General features: G+C 36.1%; 2 protein-coding genes across 2 annotated transcripts; one reads left to right on the forward strand and one right to left on the reverse strand.

The window, feature by feature from the left end:
* Positions 1 to 9,174: 9,174 nt before the first annotated feature.
* Positions 9,175 to 11,200, reverse strand: LOC133322985 (protein DENND6B). The gene is made up of 2 exons (XM_061531936.1): positions 10,034 to 11,200; positions 9,175 to 9,973 (listed from the first exon to the last, which is right to left on the reverse strand). The coding sequence occupies exons 1-2, from the start codon at positions 11,198 to 11,200 to the stop codon at positions 9,176 to 9,178; spliced, it is 1,965 nt and encodes a 654-aa protein (XP_061387920.1). The 3' UTR covers position 9,175.
* Positions 11,201 to 12,844: 1,644 nt separating this feature from the next.
* On the forward strand, positions 12,845 to 15,480 carry LOC133322986 (general vesicular transport factor p115). Its single transcript, XM_061531937.1, has one exon. The coding sequence runs from the start codon at positions 12,871 to 12,873 to the stop codon at positions 15,478 to 15,480; it is 2,610 nt and encodes an 869-aa protein (XP_061387921.1). The 5' UTR covers positions 12,845 to 12,870.
* Positions 15,481 to 16,688: the final 1,208 nt, after the last annotated feature.

The following is a 16,688-nucleotide window of genomic DNA, read 5'->3' on the forward strand; positions in this document are numbered from 1 at the left end:
TCGAAACTCTTATATATCAGGAACTTGATCGCATGTTGAGTCTAGGTGTTATTGAACCAGGTACAAGCCCATGGAATTCTCCAGTCACCTTAGTGCGTAGAGGCGAAAAAAATCGACTATGTTTAGACGCCCGTAAGTTGAATGAAGTCACAGTGAAAGATGCATACCCGCTACCATTTATAGATGCTTTGTTAGGTCGACTTCAAGACACATATTATATATCGAGCATAGATCTGAAGGATGCATTCTGGCAGGTCCCTCTGGCAGCAGAAAGCCGCCCGAAGACTGCGTTCACAGTGCCGGGGAGACCACACTATCAATTTACTGTCATGCCGTTTGGGTTATGCAATGCAGCCCAACGGTTATGTCGGTTAATGGATAGAGTGATCTCACCGGAACTGAAGAACAAAGTTTTCGTATACCTCGATGACTTGCTAGCAGTCTCCCCAGATTTTGATTCACATATCGAACTGCTTCGTAAGGTAGGTGAAATGTTGTCCAGAGCGAACCTGACCATCAATTTGAAAAAGTCTAAATTTTGCCGCAGAGAACTTAAATATTTGGGGTATATAGTTGGCGAAGGCAAATTAAAGCCAGATCCATCCAAAATTAACTCAATCACTGACATTCCGATTCCGAAGTCCACTAGAGACGTTCGTAGGTTTCTAGGGATGGCTTCTTGGTTCAGGCGATTTATTAAAGATTATGCTGAGATTACAGCTGCCTTAACCAGCACCTTGAAAAAGGGCAAAGTTTTTTCTTTCGATCAAAATGCTATCGAGGCTTTTAACAAATTAAAAGTAGCTTTGACTACAAGTCCCGTATTGAATCATCCAGTTTTCGACAAAAGATTTTATGTCCAGTGTGACGCCTCCAATTTAGGGTTAGGCGCAGTGTTGTTCCAACTAGACGCTGAAGGCTTGGAACGTCCCATCGCCTTTCATTCCGCCCAGTTGACAAAAGCCGAAAGAAACTATAGTGTCACTGAGCGAGAGTGCTTAGCCGTGATCAGTGCAATAAAGAAATTCCGTCCATATATTGAGATGATGCCGTTTACTGTTGTTACTGATCATAGTGCGTTGAAATGGCTGATGGGACAGAAAGATCTCAGCGGTCGTTTAGCGAGGTGGAGTTTAAAACTACAGGCTTTTAATTTCGATATTCAGCATCGTAAGGGGTCGCAAAATGTAGTTGCTGACACTTTATCCCGCTTACACATGGATGAAATCAACATGTTCACTGATGAAAAACCTTTGATTGATTTAGACTCGCCCGAATTCAAGAATGAAGAATATACACAGTTGGTTGAAATGGTGCGTGAGAACCAAGACAGTCTTCCCGATTTAAAAATTTCAGATTCATTCGTTTATAAAAAGACACTTCCGTCTGATGGCACACCGGTGCATGAAAATTTCATTTGGAAACTTTGGGTTCCATCCGAATTGACCGAATCACTGATAGAAAATGCTCACAAATCAATAGTTAAAAGTCACTGTGGTATTGGTAGAACTATAGCGGCACTTCGACAATATTTTTATTGGCCGAAAATGGCAAAGCAAATTCGCGATTATATAAACTCATGTGTTTTGTGTAAAGAAACGAAAGCTCCAAACAAGGTGTTACGACCGAAAATGGGAAACGAGACCGTCACTGATAGACCTTTTCAGAAAATTTTCATTGATTTTATAGGACCCTTCCCGAGGTCTAAGTTGGGTAACGCATACGTCTTTATCGTATTAGATCACTTAACAAAGTTCGTTCTTTTAAAGCCTTTAGCGAAAGCAAACTCTCGAAACGTCATTCGATTTTTGGAAAGTGAAGTTTTCCATAAATTTGGAGTACCACAAACCGTCCATTCTGACAACGGAAAACAGTTCATTTCTTCCGAATTCACTTCATTTTTAGATCGGTACGGATGTACTCAGATCCGAAACGCGGTGTATTCTCCACAGGCGAATGCGTCGGAGAGAGTCAACCGAACAATTGTTGCGGCGATTCGAACTTATGTATCCGAAGATCAGAAGGATTGGGACCGTTATTTATCTGCGATTGAGTGTTCACTTCGATCCACAATCCATACATCCATAGGATGTTCACCGTATTTTTCACTTTTCGGAACACACATGATCACACACGGTAGCGCGTATACCTTAGCGAGTAAACTAGGCACTTTAGAAGACGGATCGGTCGAAATTATTCCCAAACACAATGTACACGATTTAATCCGAAACACGATTAAAGAGAAACTCCACGATTCTTACGAAAGGTCAGCGGCACGTTATAACACTAGATCACGTGAAGTTAGCTTCAAGCCCGGACAGGAAATACTTCGACGCAACTTTGTTTTAAGTGACGCAGCCCGCCATCTTAATTCTAAGCTTTGTCGGAAGTTTGTCAAATGTAGGGTTGTCAAAAAGGTAGGGACCTCACTTTATGAAATCGAGGATCTACAAGGACGTAACATAGGGGTCTATCACTCGAAAGACCTCCAACATATAGTTCCCTTGAAATAGTTGCCCGGCTGTTGTTGAATTGTATTAGGGTCGCGGTTCTTCCCCACTTCAGATTTTAAGAAAGGTTAACGTCCCGAATCAGCGTTACTCCGACTGGTCTTCGTAGACTGTTCGGGTTTGTTGTGTTAACCTACCATAACCCGACGGCGCAAGCGACGGCGTAAAAACGTCGTTATTGAGCGCAGACGTTGGTAGCCCTGGCAGCATTTGTCATTTTCTTTGTTTGTCATTTTTGACAATTCGTAATTGGCGCATTGCAGCCACCTTCAAAATTGCTTCATTGCAAAAAAATATCCGAAGGAGCAACACGAACACCAGTCAGAGAAAAGTAAAAAAGTATATAGTGATTGCAGTCATTGCAATAGTAAAAAGTGCATAAAGACAATTTTGCACAATCGAAATTGTGAATTGCTTATCATAAAGTTTTATTGTGAAGTGTTCAAAACACGTTCAATTTCTTAAGGAAATTTTTCTATTAAGGTGAGCTTTTAAAAAGAATTGTGAAAATTTTAAACAAAAAATTCACACCAAATTTTTGGTTCTTTTTCTAGAAGTCCCGTTGGTTAACGGTACCGCACAGCAATATACGTATGCTGGGTACACGTTACCAACGTGAACAACACGTGCTTGGTGATATTCCATTGGCGATATTGAACCCTAAGGATTACTCCATCAACAATTCTGTTTGTTTTTTTTACAATTCCTTTACACGGCACAACGTTCCAGAGCCGGATTGCTGGCTTTGCTAATCGTCTGGATTTTTCGTGTGCTTTTGTGGATATTAAGGCAAATTATATCAGGCTTCCAGTACTCCGGGCATATAACCCCAACATCTCATTGCTATCAATTTTCAACATTTTGGCCAATAGTGAATCTTTTGGAAGCGACTATTAAGACCATTGTTCAACACAGTACCCAAAATTATTGATCACCAAAATTCTTTCAATTTTCAACAATACCGCATTGAACATTTAAAGCTGTTAGTGCCGGCGTTCAACAAAATCGTAAGCTTCAAATCCAACGTGCTATAAAGAAGAAACGGAGTAAGTACGTCAACAAGAGCCCGTGAATATTTGAAGCTGATAAAATCAGAGCAAGGGTAGCCATCACCTCCAGTCACAGACGGGATGGTGTGGACCCAGTTTTTTTAAAGTTCCTCGACGGTCAGCCGAGATATTTCTCAATTATTTTGTTGTTTCTTTTGGACAAATTCCAAAATTCTTGTTTTTTTGTTGCAATTCAAATAATTTTAAATTGTTTTTAAAAATTATATGAGCCTGTACCAATGTACAAATTTAAAAATCTATTCATATGTACATAATTCCTTTTTTATTTCTTTAAAAATACGTCTATAGGTATAAGAACATTATATATAAGAACATATATACATATATAGGCATACATATATATGAGTATATATATATATATATATATATATGAACATATACATATGTATATATATAAATCAATATAAATATACAAATATTTCATTTTTTTTATCATCATTTAGAGTCAATATTGTTAGTTGTTAATCCCATTAGTTGAGAAAAACAAAATCAGCCCTTATTAATTAAAAGGACTATATAATAACCCCTTTGAGATCAATAGGTGTTAGGTATGATTTGGATTATTAATTTAGTGCATATTGGCACCGAAATGGGATTGACAAACAAAAATTTAAATTAATAATTTTTGTATGTATCCTGCTGATTAAATTGTGCCTTTTTTCTTTGATTTTTTCTTTGATTGTATAGATTTTGATTCCACTTATGGATATAATTAGATTTAAGTAAATCTAAGTATAATCTTTAAGTAGAAAATGTTTATTCTTAAAATGAATATGAATTTGAATAATGAATTTAAAAGAAAATAAAATGTGTTCTAGTTAATTAATTTAAAAAAAGGATATGTAAACAGGGTACAGCCGACAGAATTTGGGGGTCTTCAAATGTTTTGAAGCCCATATGGGGGTTCTTACAGAACCCATGGGAGGGATAAGAGGTACCCATTGTCATCTAGGGGTACCAACCACAACAACAACAATATTTTGAGTCCGCAACAACGTCAAACTTAATCGATGGTATTTTCTTTGTGACATATGAATTTTTTTGTACGTAGCCGTGTGTGGACGACTGAGTATAGCCGGTACACAATAAAAGAGTAGGTCTCCTGTCATCATGGCCAAACCAATCTACGGTTTCACACACGCCCCTGAACGTTACAATCAAAAGAAATATAGGGGCTTTAGTGCACCATTTTCCTAAAATCGGACGAAAATATATATGAGAGCTATATCTAAATCTGAATCGATTTTTACGAAACACATCATTCTAGACTCAATACAATACGCTAAGCCAAATTTCGTGTAAATTAGAAGAAATATAGGGGGCTTTACATAATCGGAAGAGGCATATCTAAATATTCGTTCTTGGGCCAAATAACTGAGCTGTACTAAATTTCATTCAAATCGGATTGTACTTTTTTACAATTGAACATCAACAGACATGCATAACCTGGCAGTGGTAAAGGAAGAAATCCCGGCTAACGTTATATAGTGTTCTAATTTGTGCGATTCTAGTGTATTTCTATCATCACTAAAAGACATAGCGTAGGTTAGAGTACATAATCCTAGGGTGTTCTCCCTTTGGCGGTCGTGTAAATTAGAAGAAATATAGGGGGCTTTAGAGCACCACTTACATAAAATCAGAAGAAAATATATATGAGAGGCATATCTAAATATTCGTCCTTGGGCCAAATAACTGAGCTGTACAAAATTTTATTCAAATCGGATTGTACTTTTTCACAATTTAACATCAACAGACATGCATAACCTGGCAGTGGTAAAGGAAGAACTCCCGACTAACGTTATATAGTGTTATAATTTGTGCGATTCTAGTGTATTTCTATCATCACTAAAAGACATAGCGTAGGTTGGAGGACATAATCCTAGGGTGTTCCTCCTTTGGCGGTCTGGAACACGTTGGATAGACTGTCTCTGTGATTTCCAGCTTTATTGAAATCATAGCAAATAATTTAACACAAATTATTTTGATATTTATTGGACTATTCTTGTCTTTTTTCATTCTTAAAATTTTACAATAAAATAGTAATTATAGTTAATTATTTTATGATATATACAACTTACATTAAACATTTTTCAAATTTATCTAACTGATTGATAACTGGTTTGTTTTTGTCCATTTTTTGCTTACGAATTAAAATATTCCTACATTCATAAAATAAAAAACATGCACACATTTATCTAACAAATTTAAATTATTGGATTAATTTCTTGTTAAGTTCCTAAGCTGAGCATTAAAGTGAGGTTTGAAATAAAAACCTAACTGAAAGGATTTTAAATTGTTGAAGTTATAAATTCGTTCTTAAAATATCAACAATGTTGGCAAATATCAACATTTTTGTTAGTTCTTAAAGAAAGAAATCTGATCGGAAGAGAGGATGTCGTTAACCAATTTTTTTTTTACAATTTAAAATCTCATCTTAAGAATATAATTTTATATCAAATCCCCAAAAAACACACACATATTATAAAATCCAATATAATTCCTCTAGGTTAGAACAATTCGCCGTGTTACATTTTCATTATTTATCATATATTTACGACATTTTTCAAATCATTCGGTAACAATTCTTTCATACAATTTATCTGAGCTCGAATTTGATCGCGGGTCGTTGTTGCTGTATTACCATTGCTGCCAATCCAGGAACTAGATTCGTTTGATAACTTATCATTATAGAGATTCAATTTTTGTTTCAATTTTAATATCATATCGATTATTTCAACTTCCTGCTTATCGCGAGCCCATTGTTCCAAATTAGCCTCGGATAATGCTTGCAGTTGTAAATCTTGTAGGGTAAGTTGTAGTTCTTTGTGTCGTGATTCATACCAACCACGAAAATTGGGCGAATTATAAAAACGCCGATATAGACCCTTCCAATCGCCTTTCAGTGGTGAGGTTAAATGTGGACCAGATAATTCCAGTGTGGCAAGAAAATCATCTAGTTTGAAGGCATTGGCATTTGGGGCGGATTTAAACGGACTTATATCCTTTTGTAATGGCATCAATGAGGCCATATAACGTTCCAGGGGTATCATAAAGCTTTGTGTTAATTCTAATAGATGCCTACGAAGCAGGGCAGTTTGTACATGTTCTGGTCTCTTGGTTTTCAGACCAAGCAGGACTTTTTTAATCAGCGATTTGTCTTTTTTCAGAAGAAAATATATATGAGAGGCATATCTAAATATTCGTCCTTGGGCCAAATAACTGAGCTGTACAAAATTTTATTCAAATCGGATTGTACTTTTTCACAATTTAACATCAACAGACATGCATAACCTGGCAGTGGTAAAGGAAGAACTCCCGACTAACGTTATATAGTGTTATAATTTGTGCGATTCTAGTGTATTTCTATCATCACTAAAAGACATAGCGTAGGTTGGAGGACATAATCCTAGGGTGTTCCTCCTTTGGCGGTCTGGAACACGTTGGATAGACTGTCTCTGTGATTTCCAGCTTTATTGAAATCATAGCAAATAATTTAACACAAATTATTTTGATATTTATTGGACTATTCTTGTCTTTTTTCATTCTTAAAATTTGACAATAAAATAGTAATTATAGTTAATTATTTTATGATATATACAACTTACATTAAACATTTTTAAAATTTATCTAACTGATTGATAACTGGTTTGTTTTTGTCCATTTTTTGCTTACGAATTAAAATATTCCTACATTCATAAAATAAAAAACATGCACACATTTATCTAACAAATTTAAATTATTGGATTAATTTCTTGTTAAGTTCCTAAGCTGAGCATTAAAGTGAGGTTTGAAATAAAAACCTAACTGAAAGGATTTTAAATTGTTGAAGTTATAAATTCGTTCTTAAAATATCAACAATGTTGGCAAATATCAACATTTTTGTTAGTTCTTAAAGAAAGAAATCTGATCGGAAGAGAGGATGTCGTTAACCAATTTTTTTTTACAATTTAAAATCTCATCTTAAGAATATAATTTTATATCAAATCCCCAAAAAACACACACATATTATAAAATCCAATATAATTCCTCTAGGTTAGAACAATTCGCCGTGTTACATTTTCATTATTTATCATATATTTACGACATTTTTCAAATCATTCGGTAACAATTCTTTCATACAATTTATCTGAGCTCGAATTTGATCGCGGGTCGTTGTTGCTGTATTACCATTGCTGCCAATCCAGGAACTAGATTCGTTTGATAACTTATCATTATAGAGATTCAATTTTTGTTTCAATTTTAATATCATATCGATTATTTCAACTTCCTGCTTATCGCGAGCCCATTGTTCCAAATTAGCCTCGGATAATGCTTGCAGTTGTAAATCTTGTAGGGTAAGTTGTAGTTCTTTGTGTCGTGATTCATACCAACCACGAAAATTGGGCGAATTATAAAAACGCCGATATAGACCCTTCCAATCGCCTTTCAGTGGTGAGGTTAAATGTGGACCAGATAATTCCAGTGTGGCAAGAAAATCATCTAGTTTGAAGGCATTGGCATTTGGGGCGGATTTAAACGGACTTATATCCTTTTGTAATGGCATCAATGAGGCCATATAACGTTCCAGGGGTATCATAAAGCTTTGTGTTAATTCTAATAGATGCCTACGAAGCAGGGCAGTTTGTACATGTTCTGGTCTCTTGGTTTTCAGACCAAGCAGGACTTTTTTAATCAGCGATTTGTCTTTTTTCAGAAGAAAATATATATGAGAGGCATATCTAAATATTCGTCCTTGGGCCAAATAACTGAGCTGTACAAAATTTTATTCAAATCGGATTGTACTTTTTCACAATTTAACATCAACAGACATGCATAACCTGGCAGTGGTAAAGGAAGAACTCCCGACTAACGTTATATAGTGTTATAATTTGTGCGATTCTAGTGTATTTCTATCATCACTAAAAGACATAGCGTAGGTTGGAGGACATAATCCTAGGGTGTTCCTCCTTTGGCGGTCTGGAACACGTTGGATAGACTGTCTCTGTGATTTCCAGCTTTATTGAAATCATAGCAAATAATTTAACACAAATTATTTTGATATTTATTGGACTATTCTTGTCTTTTTTCATTCTTAAAATTTTACAATAAAATAGTAATTATAGTTAATTATTTTATGATATATACAACTTACATTAAACATTTTTCAAATTTATCTAACTGATTGATAACTGGTTTGTTTTTGTCCATTTTTTGCTTACGAATTAAAATATTCCTACATTCATAAAATAAAAAACATGCACACATTTATCTAACAAATTTAAATTATTGGATTAATTTCTTGTTAAGTTCCTAAGCTGAGCATTAAAGTGAGGTTTGAAATAAAAACCTAACTGAAAGGATTTTAAATTGTTGAAGTTATAAATTCGTTCTTAAAATATCAACAATGTTGGCAAATATCAACATTTTTGTTAGTTCTTAAAGAAAGAAATCTGATCGGAAGAGAGGATGTCGTTAACCAATTTTTTTTTACAATTTAAAATCTCATCTTAAGAATATAATTTTATATCAAATCCCCAAAAAACACACACATATTATAAAATCCAATATAATTCCTCTAGGTTAGAACAATTCGCCGTGTTACATTTTCATTATTTATCATATATTTACGACATTTTTCAAATCATTCGGTAACAATTCTTTCATACAATTTATCTGAGCTCGAATTTGATCGCGGGTCGTTGTTGCTGTATTACCATTGCTGCCAATCCAGGAACTAGATTCGTTTGATAACTTATCATTATAGAGATTCAATTTTTGTTTCAATTTTAATATCATATCGATTATTTCAACTTCCTGCTTATCGCGAGCCCATTGTTCCAAATTAGCCTCGGATAATGCTTGCAGTTGTAAATCTTGTAGGGTAAGTTGTAGTTCTTTGTGTCGTGATTCATACCAACCACGAAAATTGGGCGAATTATAAAAACGCCGATATAGACCCTTCCAATCGCCTTTCAGTGGTGAGGTTAAATGTGGACCAGATAATTCCAGTGTGGCAAGAAAATCATCTAGTTTGAAGGCATTGGCATTTGGGGCGGATTTAAACGGACTTATATCCTTTTGTAATGGCATCAATGAGGCCATATAACGTTCCAGGGGTATCATAAAGCTTTGTGTTAATTCTAATAGATGCCTACGAAGCAGGGCAGTTTGTACATGTTCTGGTCTCTTGGTTTTCAGACCAAGCAGGACTTTTTTAATCAGCGATTTGTCTTTTTTCAAAAACGGTTTATATTTGGTATAGAGACCGGGTGCAGAACCCTCACCATTGCTGCCATTTAGAGATGTGGAATTGCCATTTCCCGATTTTAAAACACCAACACTGTTTAAAGATGTCACGGAAGAAGTGTTGCGGGAGTTTTTGAGGGCCAACTGTTGCTGCTTTTGCATGTTGATCTGTAGCGTAAGAAAATCGTAAATTATTTTCAAGTTTTAAATAAAAAATGTTATACCCACCTGATTATCAACCAATCTCAACATATGTGGCCAATCTTTCAATAGTTTTATGAAAAATGGATTTGTTACACCCAATATCAGAGGAGGCGGTACTTTACCACACTCCCTGGTAAACTCTTTGAATTCACTGTCGTGTATTGTAAAATAAGGTCTTGCCTCAGCACAATATTCCAAAGGAGCTATTAAAGCTACCAGTGTCTGAACCATATGTGAACAATCGGCCGGCGATGTACCCACCACAACAATAGGTTCTGCCGTTAACACCAATTCCCACAGCGTATACATATGATCAACAATAAAACTTAGACTATGGAATAGTTCAACTTCATTTACCGACGCTATTATTTTCACCGATATCGGCCGTTCTAACTTTTCCAATTTTTCTATACTTTCTAAGCTATCATTTTGTTGAACAGCTTTTCGACTACTTGCTCTGGGTACCAGAATTTGATAACATTGATCGAATAACGGTAAATTAAAGGTTCCGCCAACCTGTAGTGGTGGCCAATCATTATTAATCTGTTGACACGCCTTGATAAGGACCTCTTCACCTTCGTTAAAATATTTTTGAGCCAATTGTGTCAACATTTCATAAAATAAATTAAAAAATGGTAATCTGGTGATAATAATAAAACTCTTTTGGAAGTAACCTCGCGGCAGATTGGCATCCCGTTTTTGACGAAAATACACAAAACCCCAATAGTGAGACTGATCGACCTTCAAAACAGGTGGACAGTCACTGTTGTAAGAACGAAATTGTTGTGACTTCTTCATGCGACTCGTATCTGGTGACATTCGAAGACGCATATGAAACTTTGTGTCGCCCATACAGCCAGAATTGGAGTCTGGAAATGCCATATAACAAATGTTGGTAACCTCCTGTTCGGTGGGCGTAAATTCTTTGGGATAAATAAATTCAAGTGCTTGGCCCAAATTCAGGTCAAATGTTACAATACACATGCATTGAATCCATTGCGAAAGAGTGGACCAATCTGCTGCTGTTGTTGTTGTCGTCGTCGTCTTTTCAGGAAACCCAGATTTTGTTTCGCCTGTATTATTCTCTAAGCGGTCGCTATTAATTTCATGCGTCTGTAGTTTTGAAATATGTGGCTGTTGCTTATTTTCTGTGACAATATATTTATTCTTATCCATATTTTCCATTTCCATATTTAATTTTATTTACACTGTATGCAAAAATATTTTCACTTTTATTGTTTTGTTTTCTACAATAATAAAATATTTTCACTTATCGTGTAACCATTAACCGAATTAACCGGCCGAATTAAAAACGTTCCACATGCTACGAAATGCAAGAGATGGGAGAGAGGGGCTGATAAAAAACTAACTCAAGACAAAGCAAACGAAAAGACCATTGTTTATATGTGAGTGTAAAGCATGACGGATTTGATAATCAGCTGTTAATATATTAAATTAACAGGTCGTGTTAGAGGCGAAATGGTTTCTCCCGAACTGTTAAAATTTGACTTAATCGTGTGAAACGTAAATACAAAATTTGACAGTTTGAGGGATTTTCTACCAAAATGGCCGATAATATTCGCCTCTGACACGACCTGTTTATTGGATCATGGGCTTTCACAAAGTATTCAAAGCCTTTAAGTGAAGTCATCCGAAAGCGAAAAGCAGCTATTAGCTTCAATCGTTTACCTTCCCAGTAACATTTACTCAGTAAGAATTTGCAGATAAAGCTACTCTTCCTTACATGCACAGATAACACGAAATTTTTTACTTCAACGTCTAAAAATTAAATTTAAAACCCAAATATTTTAATATTTATTGTCTTTTTTAGAATGTACCTTTTTAAATAGTAAAGATAGTAAAAAGGAAACATTTCAAAATCGCTCTCAGAATAAAAAATTATTTGAAAATTTTTGGAACGCAAATCTAGTATATATGTCAAAATTAGATGACAATACTTTAAAATCAATATAAAAGCCAATCAGGAGTTCGCATTCCTGTTTTCCATTTTTACTCAAACAAATTTGTTGAGTAAAAAGTTTACAGAGAAAATGTTCTTTTGCTTTGTGTTCTTTTAATTTGGTTCAATATTTTACCAGTTTTGTGCGTTCAGGAACGGATTTCGAGTACAAAGTTGCAAAATTTGTAAAATTAGTAGATTCTTTTAGATTCAGGAATGGAACTTTACATGGTATAATTATACAAGGTAGGTGCAATGGCTTAAAAAAGACGGTGCCACATGCCTCACCTTTATTACAAGAGACAATTCTTAGAGGCATATTTTTTTCGTCGTTGCACCATTATACTTTTTTAGGGCTACGCGAAAAACGATGTTTGTGCAGGAAAACTTCAACTCTTGAGAACTTAAAAACCGACATTCGCCATGTTATGGCCGATATACCAATTAATATGAGTTAAAAGTGATCGAAAACGACCTATAACAACAATTTTTACAGCAGCTATCGTGGAGATTTTTTAAATGATGTGGTATCGGGGTAGATCCCATTGGCATAACGTTACAACATTGTTGGTATTTTTGGGATTATGGGCGAATTTTTCACCCGAGTTAATATTTATTGTATTTATGGTAACAAATCCACCATGATGTAAACAATCCATTAAAATTCACATTCTCTCTGTTTGTTTTCGCAATACTGTACGTGGAACGCTTTTCAAATGCCTGTTTTTTGTAGAACAAGACGTGTCAAAACTAACTTGGGAGGAGGAAGAAAAAAATTATATTTGTTGGTTGGTTGGCATATATTTATTTGTTTTACATGTAATTTTCCGAAACAACACAACAAATCGATTCGACATTACACATTTGTGCAATAAAATAGGAACGTTTAATACGTGTCTCAATGGATTTCCTAAAAAGTGGATTCAAAACTGTGCTTGGTGCTACAGAACCAGGTCAACCGCCCAGTGCTGCTGAAACCGTTGAAAAATTAGTTGATAGAGCGTCATCGTCCACCCTTTTGGAAGATCGTCGTGATGCCTGTCGTGCCCTTAAGGCTCTCTCGAGGAAATATCGCATTGAAGTGGGTGCCCAGGGTATGCCTGCTTTAATACAAGTTCTTCAAAATGACTGTCAAGACTGTGAAATTATCTCCTATGCCTTGGACACACTGTGCAATATTGTGGCTACGGAGGAATTTGATGAGGAGGCTGACAACCCCACAGTATCGGTAAATGTGGGTGAACAATTTACGGAAATGTTTATTAAAAATCCGGAACATGTTTCATGTGTCATGAACTATCTGGAAGAGTACGATTTTAGAGTACGTCGAGCAGCCATACAATTACTGACGACATTAATACAGAATAAGACGCGAGATCTGCAAGAGCATATCTTGGTAAGTCCAATGGGTGTGTCTAAACTTATGGATCTATTGTCGGATAGTCGTGAGGTCATTCGCAACGATGCCCTCTTGCTGTTGATACAGCTGACGAAGGGCAATTCCAATATCCAGAAAATTGTGGCATTCGAAAATGCTTTTGATAAGATTTTCGATATAATACGCGATGAAGGCTGTGCCGATGGTGGCATTGTGGTGGAGGATTGTTTAATATTGCTATTGAATCTGTTGAAGAACAATTCCAGTAATCAGCAATTCTTTAAGGAGGGTTCATATATACAGCGTTTGGCCCCAATGTTTGAATTGTCTGGCCCTGAAGGTGTGGAAGAACAAGGATGGGCACCACAGAAAATGTCAAATGTCCATTGTATGTTACAGGTGGTAAGGTCATTAGTCACGCCCAGCAATCAACAGCAAGTAGTTTCATCGTGCCAAAAAGCCATGAAACAATCTAAACTACTGGAGGCCCTTTGTGAAATTCTAATGGGAAGTGGTGTTCCCGCTGATATTTTAACGGAGACAATAAATGCAGTGGCAGAAGTTGCCCGAGGCGATCCAGATAATCAGGAGCTATTGAGTAAAGTTATGGCACCCAGTACACCACCTCGTCCGGTCATAGTTGTATTGCTAATGTCAATGATTAACGAGAAGCAAATGTTGGCTCTACGTTGCTCTGTGCTCTATTCATTCCAGTGTTATTTGTATCGCAATCCTGCCGGTCAACAGGCGGTGGTCTCAACACTATTGCCTTCGTCGGCAGCCGATGTTTCAAGCCTTTCTACTGGTCAATTATTGTGTACGGGATTATTTTCGACAGATTCATTGGCCAATTGGTTCTCAGCAGTTGCTCTCATGCATACCTTAGTCGACAATACCAATCAAAAGGAGGAGTTATTGCGTGTTCTTCTGGCAACCTCTGCTGGTGGCCACAAGCCCATAACACTAATGGAACAATGTACCAATTTGTTACAACAGGATTCTTACAAGCTGCAAAGTAAAGTTGGTCTACTTATGTTGTTGAGTATGTGGGTGGCCCATTGCCCCACTGCGGTGAAAACGTTACTCCAAACACAAGGAACCATGGGTTACTTGACTGCCCAAATTAGTGGCAATGAACATGATGAAAATGAATATCTGGTCCAAGGTCTGTGTGCCTTTCTGATGGGTCTATGCATACAGTTCAATGACAATTCATTGGCCGGACAGAAGCGTGATGATATCTGCCAGCTGATAATCAAGCGTATTGGCCAGGAGAATTTCTGCAATAAACTGAACGAAGTCTCTAGGCATGAGGCATATAGCCGTGCATGCAAACAACCCCAAATTCGGGCCAAATCAGCCATTGAACTGTTATTGGACTATGAATATTGTAAACTCTTCAAAGGACTGGAAGCACTGGTAGTCAAAATGGTAACAGGTTTCGATGTAAATGGCATTGAGCTAACAGAACTCACCCTTAGTTCAGAGGCTTCAGCATTGGTTGCCCAATATAAAGGAATTATACGTGGTTTGGATACACAAATTACATCTCTACAAGAGACCGTTAAACAATTGGAAAGTAAAAACTCGGAACAAGAGAAAAAGCTAACAGAACTGCAATCATTAAATCATCAATTAACCGATCAAAATACATTGTTGAAAGCCCAGTTGGGAGCTCGTAAAAATAATGACTCCTCTAATTCGACCAATTCTTCAACGCCCAATAATGACAATAATTCCTCACCCACCAATCATGCCACATTGGAAGCCTTAAATGCAGCCCAGTTTCAAACAAATCTATATTATACTGAAAACTTACGCCTACAACAAGAATTGGAAAATTTGCGCAAACGTTTGCAGGAAGCTACAACAACGGCAAACACTGCCAATGAGAATTATCAAAAGTTACAAAAGGACCAAGAAGATCTATTGGAGCTGCTAACCGATCAAGAAAATAAAATACAACGTTATGAACAACAAATGAGGGCAGCCGGTCTACCCGTTGAAGAGGAAGAAGATGCCGAGGACAATAGTAATAGCGATGAAAATATTGTATCTTCAAATCCTTCAAGTTCTCTGACAAATTCCATAGAAAATGCTAGCCCACAGCATACGGTAACACAAAATATTTAAATCAATTTCTAAATGACCCTAGGTACTATTATACCCTAAAAGGTGACCTGTCGAGAGACAATGAAAATATGAAAATTTCCGATTTGTATGCTTCTTTCCTTAAACGGTTAGCGGCGGATACATAAAAGTCTGTTTGTAGCTAACATTGCCAATTTAGTTTCTATTCCAAACATCTAATGAATTCACAATCCATGTTAATGACGAAATATACATTAAAAAAATATTCTATAATTTAAGATAATCTCTATGTTAAAATAATGTTATAACTGATTTGTATTTAATTTCTACAAAAAAATAAATATATGTACGTATATGTTTTGCGAAAAAGTATGGGAATTGTTATTTAGTGGGGGGTCTTTGGATTGGTTTTAAAATCATTTTTAAACTGGGCCTTTACACACATGTGGAATGAACAAGAATTTGAAAAGTTTTACCACTTTCTGAATACGGAAACCTACAATTTAACAATTTGGGAATGTTTTCCTTTCGATTTGGCTGTATTTTGGGATCAAATCTTCTTACCAAACATTATCAATATTGGTCCTCTTGTAGGATAGTAACCCTCAAATTTCGGTATTTTAGGGAGTTTGGCAACGTTTAAACCAGTAAGTAAAGTCGGACTTACAATTGCATGTCAATGTTCCCTCGAAGGAACATTTCCCAAAACTTACCACTCATCATTCTAGACTCTATTCAGTACGCAATGCCAAATTCCGTGGAAATCGAAGGATATAAAGGGACTTTGGTGTACTTTTTACCTAAAATCGGACGAAAATGTATATGGGAGCTATATCTAACCCTGAACCGATTTTCACGAAATTTAACCCACATCGTTTTAGACTTGATTCAGTATGCTATGCCAAATTTCGTGCAAATCGAAGGATATATAGGGACTATGGTGCACCATTTTTGTAAAATCGGACGAAAATATATATGGGAGCTATATCGAAATCTGAACCGATTTTCCTTAAACTCACTACTCATCATTCTAAACTTAATTCAGTACGCTGTGTCAAATTTTGTGCAAATCGAAAGATATATAGGGACTTTGGTGCACCATTTACATAAAATCGGACGAAACTATATATGGGAGCTATATCGACATTTGAACCGAGTTTCCCGAAACTCAATACTCATCATTCTAGACTTAATTTAGTACGCTGTGCCAAATTTCGTACAAATCAAAGGTTATATAGGGGCTTTGGTGC

Source organism: Musca vetustissima, unplaced genomic scaffold (genome assembly GCF_032173495.1).
Source record: "Musca vetustissima isolate MV318-11 ecotype Yass unplaced genomic scaffold, APGP_CSIRO_Mvet_v1 utg43215, whole genome shotgun sequence".
Lineage (NCBI taxonomy): Eukaryota > Metazoa > Arthropoda > Insecta > Diptera > Muscidae > Musca > Musca vetustissima.